The sequence below is a fragment of the Notolepis coatsorum genome, assembly GCF_963971535.1.
Source record: "Notolepis coatsorum genome assembly, chromosome: 3".
NCBI lineage: Eukaryota > Metazoa > Chordata > Actinopteri > Aulopiformes > Paralepididae > Notolepis > Notolepis coatsorum.
The window spans coordinates 118,539,882-118,552,817 of NC_140167.1; the positions used below are offsets into that span (position 1 = coordinate 118,539,882).

The window sequence follows — 12,936 nt, forward strand, 5'->3', positions numbered from 1 at the left end:
GAGCGGCCCGGAGTGGATTGGAGCGGAGGAGAACTTTCGCTCCGGACGTCGCGCCGACCCATTTTAAAACCCACTCCTCGCTCACGTCAAAACCGCCCGCTCCGCGCCGCTCACGTGCACTGGTGTGTGTGTGTGTATTCTAATAAATATATACTGTGTGTGTGTGTGTGTGTGTGTGTGTGTGTGTGTGTGTGTGTGTGTGTGTGTGTGTGTATTGTAATAAATATATACTGTGTGTGTGTGTGTGTGTGTGTGTGTGTGTGTGTGTGTGTGTGTGTGTGTGTGTGTGTGTGTATATAATAAATATAGACTGTGTGTGTGTGTGTGTGTATTGTAATAAATATATACTGTGTGTGTGTGTGTGTGTGTGTGTGTGTGTGTGTGTGTGTATTGTAATAAATATATACTGTGTGTGTGTGTGTGTGTGTGTGTGTGTGTGTGTATATAATAAATATAGACTGTGTGTGTGTGTGTATTGTAATAAATATATACTGTGTGTGTGTGTGTGTGTGTGTGTATTGTAATAAATATATACTGTGTGTGTGTGTGTGTGTGTGTGTGTGTGTGTGTGTGTGTGTGTGTGTGTGTATAATACATATATACCTACTGTGTTGTGTGTGTGTGTGTGTGTGTGTGTGTGTGTGTGTGTGTGTGTGTGTGTGTGTGTGTGTGTGTGTGTGTGTGTGTGTGTGTGTGTGTGTGTGTGTGTGTGTGTGTGTTGGAGGGGGGGTGTAGTCTTTGTAGTTGATGTTCATTCTCAAAGTGATACGGTTAGTATGGCTGGATGGCATCACACACTGAAGACCATACATGGCCTGTAGTCACCCAGATACAGTTTGGAATTCCGACCTTTTAAACAAAGACGACCGAATGCCTCTTCCCCACCCCCCTCTGTCTCTTTCTCTCTCTCCCCCCCTCTGTCTGTTTAATTACTTGGCATTGTGATTATCATTTAGATCTCATTTGCCTCTCACTGTGAGCATCTTAACAGGTTGTACTTATTAAACGCCATCAATCGACTTTTCACTTTGCCAACTAATATGGTTTGTATGAGAATTTAGTATAGTTATTTTGGCGTTTTAAGATGTTGATAGTTGAACCGCCACAGCCACAGTATGTAAATCTAACTCTCTTCAGAGGCTGAGGATGAACCAATACTGCTGGTTTCACTGCTTACATTTTTTAAGTCTTAAATTTAAAGGAGTAGTTCACCCCCCAAAAAAAGTTAGTGCTATCTATCCATCCAGATAGTTTTGGTGTAATTCACCTAGAACATTAGTTTGAGGCTATTGAATGAAAAGAAATCGAGATATAATCCATTTTCACCATCACAGAAAATACTACAAAAAAAACATGTTGCATAGATTTGTGACATGTTACACGTGGCTCTTGGTATCATTTAATTTAAACTCAAAAGGCAACTGAGGTTTCCCTCATTTACAGTCACGTCTAGTGTACATACAGTACATAAGTAAAAAAAAAATATATATAATAATAATAAAAAAAATTAAAGGCATATAAAACTATAACAATAAGGCAACAAGGCGGTGGCTGGGTGGCGCAGCAGTCTAAGCGCTCGTCACCAACGCGTGAGACACCGGTATCGAATCCGGCTGTCAGCGTTGCCTCCGGCTTGGTCCGGCCGTCATACTGACTCAATTGGCAGCGGGAGGGAAGCCGGTGGGGTGGTATTCTGGTCGTTGTAAACAGCGACTCCTACAGGTCGGTCAGGGCGCCTGCACAGCAAGGACAGGAGATGTCGAGGGTAGTGTGAGCCTCCCACACCTTACACCTCGCCAATGAGAGTCCGCGCTGGCAGGTGAAAATAAGTGGCTGGCTGACTCTGCATGTATCGGAGGGGACATGCGATATATTCTTCAACCCTCCCTACGACCGACCAGTGGGGGGCACATGCGAGCAACGATCAAGACAGGGGAGGGGGGAATTGGCACGAATAAAATTGGGATGGGAGAAAAACAGAAAAAGAAGGAGAAAAAGTGGATCAAAAAAATAAACAATAAGGCAACAAGGCAAGACAAAAGTAAGGATAACAAATACATTAAAACACATACAACTTGATTGACAATGGTTGAAGGTTTTAAATTCTGCAACAGGGGGCAGAATCTCTAAGTTCATTCCATGAGCTAGGGGCATCATAGTGAAATGCAGATTTACTCTGTTCCGAGCAAACTCGAGGGACCTTATTAAGGACCAGCCAGTCACTAGAACTGGTTCCATAGGTAGGAGGTAAGGAGGTAGCTTACCAATAAATGCCTTAAAGGGGAACTATTTTACTATTTCTTTCACTATTTGGGCACTTTTACACAATTCCTGTGAGTCTATGGAACACCTCTGTAATATATATATTTTTTTTATTCATTGTTTTGTATTTCTAATCAAGTCCTCAAAAACAGCATTTTTCTACCTCAAGATCTCGAGCTGTTTTGAGCCTGGGCTCCTAAACCACTGCGCAGCGTCGTCTTCGCCTGAACATTAACATGCAGTGGTGTCTTTATGACATCACATATAGGCACATTTTCAAATGACTCCGTTCAGTGAGGGTGAATATTGTGAGAGGAGAATTGGAAGAATGCGCCAATATGAGAATTTTGAGACATAGATCATATATAATATAAGTTCACATAGCTAGGAAACAATGCTAAACACTCAAAAAGGCCATTTATAAGATAGTTCCCCTTTAAAAATGAACAAATACCTCCCCGTCAGAGAGGACCAAGTTAACCAACCTTCTCATAAAGGACACTGTTATACTGTATCTATCATTAGTGTTGAATCTGAGGGCAGAGTGATATACAGAGTGCCCTCATTTATCAACGTTGCGTACGCACAGATATGTGCGTAACCCCTGCGTACGATCATTTCTAAGCGTGGGACTTATCAAATTGAACTTGTGCTTGACTTTGTGCGTATATCTAAGCACAGCTCGGAGCATGCGTAGCTGACTCCCGGTGGTAGAATATGAAGCCTGCATGTCTGCAACGCGGAAATAAGCTTCCGTGCATTACTTCCAACACTGGCGTGTTCAACTTCTGTATGACCCGTAATTCATTATAGTTCATTGTAAAATAGCGACAGTAGTGTAATTATAACGGGCTCACGCGCGAACAAAAGGTTGGCCTGCTTGTTTGGCACGGGAGGGAACACCCACCTCCAAACGCGATTAAATATTGTTTCAAATAAAAAGCGACATACTATTATTTTGTGTCATGTTTCCAAATAAGATTGGCCACAACTAAATGCTTTCTTCTTCAATTTGTTGGTTAGAATAGATACCTCTGTTGAAACTTCACTGAGACTAAAAGTAAAAGACAGTATTTTTTTTTGTGAGCTCCGTGCACAGACGTGATAATAATAATAATAATAACAATAATAATAATAGCTTCATTTTATATAGCGCCTTTCAAGAGACCCAATGTCGCTTTACATAGATAGGGGGGGAAATAACAAAGTAATAAACATAGTGGACAGACACAACATAAATATGATGATGGGATTCAAGTTCACGTTTTTATTGATCACATAGGCAGGCTATACATGGCACGGTCCATCGTGAAATTGTAGATGGATCGAGCAATAGACTGTTACTGTACCACCCATGTAGCTGTCAAAGCTCCATCACAAATGCAGTTATGTGAATAGAAAGGGATTCCACTCAGTGATGGGCATTTGCCTGATACATTTATTAATTTAATGTCGTCGCTGCCGGGAGGAAAGGCATGCTGCATGTTTTCAATTCATTAAATAAAACGGATACTTTTTGCAAGGGTTTACTGACTGTCATACAAATAATCAACCAACTACATACTGTAACTTAGCCCCCGCACACAGACATGATGGAATTCAAGTGCAAGTTTGTATTGATCACATAATAGGCAGGCTACACATGGCGTATAGGCTACATCATACATGGCAGTGAGATTCATTGTTCTTGTATATGCTCTCGTATTATTGTTTATATAGGCTACCCAATACCGACATCAAAATAGATTGTATGCATCTACAAATCATATGCAGCAGGTAGAAAATTTACGGAAAATCCGTCGCGATTTGGAATAAAATTGAAGAGAACTTTAATCCCTGGGTATTAATCGAACAAAACGGAAAAATGCAGTCATATTCCAGCACGGTCTTTATTAGTTAATATGGTCTTTAAGTTAATAGATATCATATCCGACATCACCGTACGTGTACATGTCTGTCAGCATGCGTATTTCTCCATAACACGCTTCCCTCGGCCTAGTCCATTTTTCCACATTTCATGGGGGTGTTCCATTACCGTATATGGTTAATTACGGGCGGTGCTATATGCAAATACGTAAAACCGTGCACGAGCTGCAGCGTAGGATCAAAGTGATATTTATCAAGACAGGTGTACGTACGACCTGTGTACGCACGTGTGATAAATCCCGTTTTTTTTTGTGCGTACACACATTCTAAATTATGTGCTTAAGAACAAAGATAGAACACTTTCTAAGAATTGTTGATAAATGAGGGGGATTTAAGGGTTGAGGCTGCAGCATTCTTATAAATTACATCACCATAGTCCAAGACTGATAAAAAAACTGCTTCGACAACTCTCTTCCTACTAATCATAGGAAAGCAATTTTCTGTCGCAACTTGGAGGCAAGGTTGTCCACATGGAATTTAAATAAACATTTATCATAAAGATATTTATATTCAGTGACTATCAGTTTTTAGTATTAAAATAGACACTGACACTCTGTTTTAGCCTAGTATGATCCAGATACTGACACCCTGTTTTAGCCTGGTATGATCTAGATACTGACACCCTGTTTTAGCCTAGTATGATCCAGATACTGACACCCTGTTTTAGCCTGGTATGATCTAGATACTGACACCCTGTTTTAGCCTAGTATGATCTAGATACTGACACCCTGTTTTAGCCTAGTATGATCCAGATACTGACACCCTGTTTTAGCCTAGTATGATCCAGATACTGACACCCTTTTAGCCTTGTATCGTCCAGATATCTGAGACTAGTAGTAGTAATGGTGCATCCATAGTAGTCAGAACTGGTCTTATTTGATAACGCTGTTAACCAAACGCAGGTCCAGGGTCGTCAGGTCTGCACCACACAGACTGTAGACATGTGGTCTGTTACACAGACCTGGGGTTGTTTAGTGGACATCATACAGTAGATCTTACCCTTTGCACGGCAGCTGGATTCACAATATCACACGAGAATCCATGTGGTCAGGCTTCAAGTTATGCGCTTGTGCATAGTGTTTCGGACCAATCAGCGTCCTTAGAGGAACTACTGGCGGCTATGGGCGTGGCTTAGGTGAGACGCCAGCAAGAAGACGGCAAGTTATGAAAGTTACACACAGTTTCAAAGTTATGAAAGTAAGTTATGAAAGTTACACACAGTTTCAAAGTTATGAAAGTAAGTTATGAAAGTTACACACAGTTTCAAAGTTATGAAAGTTACACACAGTTTAAAAGTTATGAAAGTTACACACAGTTTCAAAGTTATAAAAGTTACACACAGTTTCAAAGTTATGAAAGTAAGTTATGAAAGTTACACACAGTTTCAAAGTTATGAAAGTTACACACAGTTTCAAAGGACGACTTCCCAGATGGTTCTGTGCAACAGACCACCTGGGCGAGTCAGGTTAAGTAGATCTAGGTCAATTTCCAAAATGTTCTTATGTAAATCATTGTTGCTTTTAATATCAATCGCTCTCTGAATGTGGTCTTACTGAAATAATCTGCCATAACATCATGACGACAGCGTCATCTTCCTATATTGAAGTCTTGAAATCTTACTTATAAATTAAAACCGTTATCCTTGGCAGGTCCTCCATGGCCAAAGGCAGCCACACACACACACACACATGCAGGGACTGGAGAGCTTGCTTTGTGAATAAAAAACCCCAAAAGGCCAATACATAGGACCCAATGTGGAAAACCCCTGCTTGCTGGAAGAAAGGGAAAGGATTGTGGTAATTCAGTACAGATGCATGGAATGTAAATTTCCCTCTTGTTTCACAAAATAAACACAACACTGAGTCCCCGCCTCACGCTGTCAAACGCCCTGATCAGACGCTGAGCCAGACCTGCACACCAGGCACAGTGGGAAGTGAGAATGGTGTGTGATGATCAGCTCCTCATACCTCGCCCCCCCCCCCTCCTCCCTGTCCTGGATACATACTGTAGCACAGCTGTTTTCATGACGTGCACAACCTTCTCAGTTGTTGTGCAGTATACACGTGACAAATGTTAATTCATTTTTTTTTTTTACTGAATCATACCGCACTTTTTTACTCTATATATTCTATTTTATTATTTTTATTACTGATCCTAATGTGAAAAACTGTGATTTACCTTACCTTGCTACCTCTCTTATCTTTTTTATGCTGGCTTATGTCTGGTGAAGCACTTTGAACTGCAATTTCTGTATGAAAAGTGCTATACAAAATCATTATTATTATTATTATTATTATTATTATTATTATTATTATTATTATTATTATTATTATTATAAAGTGTCGATGTCTTATGCTACAGCGAGGGCCCTGATTTCGTATTTGGTTACGAGTTTCCACAATGTGTTCTTTGTAAGGCTGAGATTTGTTCTTTGTTTTGATAAATAATCGCTGATCCTCTCTTCTCTTCTTCTCTCCTCCCCCCTCCTCTCCTCCTCTTCTCTCTTCTCCCCTACAGCAACATGGCCAATGCCCTGGCCAATGCCATGTGTGAGCGCTGTAAGAGCGGCTTTGCTCCGGCAGAGAAGATAGTGAACAGCAATGGGGAGCTGTACCACGAGCAGTGTTTTGTCTGCGCCCAGTGCTTCCAGCAGTTCCCTGAGGGGCTGTTCTATGAGGTGACTATCTCTCTGTCTTTATCCCTGTCCGTCCATCTATATGTATATTTGTCTGTCTGTTTCTCTGTTGGTCTCTTTCTCCCTCTTTCTCCCTCTTTCTCCCTCTTTCTCCCTCTCTCTCCCTCTCCCTCTCTCTCTCTCTCTCTCTCTCTCTCTCTCTCTCTCTCTCTCTCTCTCTCTCTCTCTCTCTCTCTCTCTCTCTCTCTCTCTCTCTCTCTCTGTTCATATTTAACCAGTTACTCTCAATAAAGAGGTTAATAAAGAGAGGTGACCCACCCACCCACCCACCCAACCCCCTCCAATGTACAGTTTCTTCCCCTTCGAATGTATATATTTTTATATATTTTTTATGATCTCTTTCTCTTAACACATTGACCGCCAGCAGCAGGGGGCGCTGATCCCCCTTCATCGCCAGGTCTTTATTCAATGGATATAGTTTTAGACTGCGACATTTGCGAGTGCTTAAAATATATCTTATATTATATCTATGGGTCTAATAACGCTGTTGACTGTCAGTGAGTTGCTTCCAGTCAACATGCCCAAAACAGATTGTTTTTTCATCCGTACATTTCCGTTTTATACCGTTTTGAATAGAGTATGGTTTGGGTGCTTTTGAGTAATTCCAGGAAAAATACGAGAAAAAGGCATTTTAGTGTAATCCAGTCATCACGTTGTAATTTTTCGGCTGATTATCTAATCATCCTGAAATCAACGCTAGATTATCATTATTATATCTCGTCGTGCATACATGAAATGGCCATCGTAGCGGGGCACTCGGCCCCCCCCCCCAACCGCAGTCAACGGTAATAAACACCTACACACAGATAGCTTTGATCGCGGTAGAAATAAATATCAGATCAACGCAAGGTTTCATATATAGAGTCCTCTGATGTAATGCAAAAAAAAGAATCCAATGATCTGATCACCATTCCAGTTATCCACAGCGATCATGTCCCCGGCATTACCGAGCGTTACACACGGACGGGCGGGCGGGGTTAATATTCCAATATTCCGTTGTAAGCCCCTGACTCGCCTGAGTATTTAAACCCCACCCTCACGGCTCAGATCGGCTCATAAAACACACCAGCCCATTTACAATGGGATGCAATAGCTCCGCAAGGCAGTAGAGGGCGGTGTTGACCGTCTGCCAGCTCAGACACATTCACCAGGGTATACAGAGGCTGTAGACATGAATTTTGAATAGATATAGCAAATAAACGAAATAACGATTACTTCGCATGGCGGGCAATAACGAGTATACTGGTTTTTGGCAATTATTGTGTTAAACAGTACTGTATATATATATGTCATGTATGTCATAAATGTCATGGTGAATTGAAAATGGGGGACCCTGATGTAAACAAGACGAAAGTCTTTTTCTGGTCTGCATCCTCTTATGTTTGTATTGTATTGCCGTACTGTATTGTACCCATTCTGCAATCTGTTAATAACGTTTTCAATCAATCAATCAATCATTCCCCTTTAAGGGAATTAACACACAGCTATTTGAGGAGTAAACTAAAAGAGGTAAACGTTTCCCCTTACATGGACATTCAAATACTCAATGATTCTGGTTCAGAACCAGGAGAGGTGAACTACCCGTTCATGCATTTATCAGGCTGTAAGAAGAGCCTGCTTCCAGTAACTTGTCACTAATCAATAGGACACAATGCCAGAGGACTCTCCAGCAGGCCCGCTGGGAGCCATCTCGCCTTCTCTTCTCTCAGTGGGTATATCAAAGACAAGGAGCTTCTGTAGCTCTGATCAAAGATCACGCATGTGCGCGCGTGCACACACACACACACACACACACACACACACACACACACACACACACACACGTATATCAAAGCCTATGAAAGTAAACCAATCTATCTATGCATCATTCAGGAAGATGTATTGGTGATGGGATTATGCACATGTTGTATTGTACTGTAGCATGATATAGGTTGTGTTATATTCTAATGCTGCAATGTCCTTGTCTGCAGTTCGAAGGCAGGAAGTACTGTGAGCATGACTTCCAGATGCTGTTTGCTCCCTGCTGCCACCAGTGTGGTGAGTATAGGAACTGCACACAGAAACCCTTTTATTATTCAAAGCTGTTGAACACTAATAAACACAGCCAGAGGTTCTGAGGTTGCGTGAACATTAGGCTATGTTTAGTCTTCTCTCTGTGAGCATTTGATACGATTCCCATTTCTCCTTAAATGAAAGACGTAACTTTGTTAGTAGTTCTCTTATTAAGACCTCCAATATCTTACATGTTCTCGAAAAATTACAAGTATTATTATGCTGCTTAGGAATTCCTGTTGAATAGAAAAGATAAGAGCAAACACTACACATCATGGTTGGAAGAGATTTTATAGTGGTAAATATAATTTTGATTTTGGTGATTAACATGGTATAAGGATAGGATTCTTATTTCCATACCAATACTGTATGCTAAAATACTAGTGTTATTTGTTACATTATACATAGGGCTGGGCGATATGGCCAAAGTATCACATCACAAACACAATATTTGTCTTAGTTTTGATTATTATTAGTAATTATTATTATTATGATAAAAAAAAGTCTGAACTTAAATATGTACAGTATATATATATATATATATATATATATATATATATATATATTTATAATATGTACAGTATATAATGTGGATGATGGTATATAGTAAAAATCAGCATATCTTCATATTCTGTATACCTCCCAGCTCCTAATTACGCAGGATTTCAGTGTTTATTCTCAGCTCCAAATCCAATATCCATTGCAGGACAACAAAGACACTATTTGACCTCGGAAATGTTAAGAGTGTCCATCTGACATCTTAGTTATGAATGAGTTATTCCTAAAATGATTGCTCCTCTTCAAGGTGAGTTCATCATCGGCCGTGTGATCAAGGCCATGAACAACAGCTGGCACCCAGACTGCTTCTGCTGTGACCTCTGCCAGGCCGTGCTGGCCGATGTGGGATTCGTCAAGAACGCCGGCAGGTCAGTGGTACACAACCTATTGGCTCCTGAGATCGAGGGAGACTATCTCGGGGGGGGGGGGGGGGGGGGGGGGGCTTTTAGAGGCACATAAGATGTCTTTATATTAATCAGTGACTTCATCACTGTGTGTGCGCCTTTGGAGACCTATTTCAGAACCACAACCTGAGACATGCTGCTTCTAACTAGGGGACACAGCATTCTGTCTAAACGCAAACGTGGTGACGGCATTGTCCTGTCTTTGCATGGTTCAGTGTCAACAACCAAAGCCGGCAGAATTAATGTTCCCCCTTGCAACATTATTGCAGGATTTCTGTGTGAAAAGGGCTTATCTATCTATATATCTATTTATCTATCATTCTGTCCCTTTCTCTCTTTCTCTCTTCCCTCCCTCTTTCTCTACCTCTCTCCTTCTCTCTCTTGCTCTCCCTCTCTCTCCCTCTCTCAACTAACTCTCCCCTCTCTCTCTCCCCCCCCCCTCTCTCTTCCTCTCTAAACTCTATCCCTCCCACCCTCTCTCTCCCTCTCTCTATCTCTCTCTCTCCCCTCCATCTCCCTCGGTTGACCACTGTCGCTCTCTCTCTCCCCAGGCACCTGTGTCGTCCCTGTCATAACCGGGAGAAGGCACGTGGCCTGGGCAAGTACATCTGCCAGAAGTGTCACGCTATCATTGAAGAGCAACCTTGCTGTTCAAGAACGACCCCTACCACCCAGACCACTTCAACTGCAACAACTGCGGGTACATATACACACACACACACACACACACACACACACACACACACACACACACACACACACACACACACACACACACCACACACACACACACACACACACACACACACACACACACACACACACACACACACACACACACACACACACACACACACACACACACGTGAACATGTACATGTAGCAGGTTCCTTTGAGGTCATTTAGGTTAGCGTTGTGCCAGTTAGTCAAAGTAGAGCGAGAGAAGGATGAGATGCTATCCTTGTGAGTTCAATTTGAGCAGAGTGGGCTGAAAGCAGAGGGGGCTGTAAAGACATGTTGTCTTTATTGAGACAGTCGGACGGCTGAGAGGGAGACATAGCAGGGGAGTGTTTGTGAGATGCTAAATAAATCACACACACACACAGACATGCATGCACGATCACACCCACACACGCACACACACACACACACTACACACTACACACTACACAAATCGCCAAAGGCAAGTGTTGCAGAATGGAAATGTGCGAGAGAGAGAGAGAGAGAGAGAGAGAGAGAGAGAGAGAGAGAGAGAGAGAGAGAGAGAGAGAGAGAGAGAGAGAGAGGAACACTAGTGCAGTGATCTGACTGGTCGTGACTGAGCAGGACTTATAGCATATGATGGAAAGGGTGTGGTTGGCAATTCCATTGGAATTACTCTTAACTGAAGCTGCCTACTTGCTGTAACATCTGATGGTATTGTAGCGTGTTGTAAAAACATGTCAAAACGCAGAAGATCAAAATCCGGGTGACCATGGTTATCACATGGCTGACACGTCCTTGTCTTTCTAGCAACATAACTGTTGTCTCCCTTCCATTCCAGCTCTCTCTCTTTGTATTGTTGCCTACAAGTCAAATAAATGTTATCGGGTGGATCGATCAAATATTCTGTCATCTCTCTCTCTCTCTCTCTCTCTCTCTCTCTCTCTCTCTCTCTCTCTCTCTCTCTCTCTCTCTCTCTCTCTCTCTCTCTCTCTCTCTGTGTAGTAAGGAGTTGACAGCGGATGCCAGAGAGTTGAAGGGAGAGCTGTACTGTCTTCCCTGCCATGACAAGATGGGCGTGCCGATCTGCGGCGCCTGCAGGAGGCCCATCGAGGGCCGCGTGGTGAACGCCATGGGCAAGCAGTGGCACGTTGAGGTACCATCACCCTCCACCCTCATCACACTCATATCAATTCCCTAATGAGTAGTCATATACGATGATATGATGCCATGGTTCAAGATTCAATATTCTATATGATATGAATATGTTTTCCATTTCTCCTTATTTGAGTAATGGTTTATTTATTTGAGTAATGGTTTATTTGAGGGGGGGGGGGGGATAAACCCCAAATCGGCGTAGAATTCTGTTTTGGGGTCGTTATAAAATGTATTACTGTTGTGCGTATATGTAAATTTTAGCTATTTCCATCACAGCTTTTTATTTATTTATTTTGTATTATTATTATTAGCCTTTAATGGTACATACAGATCCTGGAAGATGGTCTTGAATGATTCCCCAAAACATGTACAGAATGCTGCAGAATGAACCGGAAGACGGATCCGTTTCTATGCTTTTCCTTATTTTAAGTGTGTAATTCGATTCTGAAACAATTGAAGCCTATTAACTATTTGAATAGTTTTTTTCCTTTTTTTACGTGTTTTCTGTTCATATATTCATATTGCTAGGCTCTATTACGATATTGGAAGCCCTTTTCAGTACTATTTTTATTAGTGTCCCACTGACGGTGTATAATGTGTGTGTGCTTGTCATGCTGTTCTCTTGCCAGCCTCATCTCCACAGCTCTGTTTGGTCCTCTTATCTTCCAGCTGTGAACATCCTCTGTGGTTCTCATCACCACGTCTCTTCACATCTGCTTTTCCTCTTCTCTGTTTCCCTCTCTGCCTTCACTCACATCTCTCTTCTCATTTATCCTCCTCTTTCTCTTGTCTCCTCTCCATGGCCATCAACCCCCCCCCCCCCTTCATAGCATCACGTGTGCGCTGTGTGCGAGCGTCCATTTCAGGGCCACCCGTACTATGAGCGAGGGGGTCATGCGTACTGTGAGAGACACTTTGACATGGTGAGGGGTTAGGCTTGCCCTGACCCTGACTGCTGCCCTGTGTCCTACCTCTCCCTCCCTCCCTGCCCTGCTCTGCTCCGCTGCACTCGGCCCCCTGCTGGCCCTCCATGGTACTACTCAACCTTCCCAGACAGACACCAGAGGGCACCCTAGCACCACAAATCAATGATATGAGATGGCTTGTTTATTTGGGTAATATGTAATTACAAAATATTGCCCTTTAAACGGTACTGGCCACTAATGTATTTGACTCTTT

The 12,936-nt window shown here is 42.2% G+C and overlaps 1 protein-coding gene across 1 annotated transcript in view; it reads left to right on the plus strand.

Moving 5' to 3' along the window:
* The window catches only part of LOC311225448 (LIM and senescent cell antigen-like-containing domain protein 1), a 51,124-nt gene that overhangs the window by 26,340 nt on the left and 11,848 nt on the right, over positions 1-12,936 (plus strand). The window contains 6 exon segments of the mRNA XM_084310728.1: positions 6,706-6,865; positions 8,854-8,920; positions 9,741-9,861; positions 10,449-10,536; positions 10,539-10,597; positions 11,605-11,755. Coding sequence (XP_084166854.1) covers positions 6,706-6,865; positions 8,854-8,920; positions 9,741-9,861; positions 10,449-10,536; positions 10,539-10,597; positions 11,605-11,755 — 646 coding nt within the window.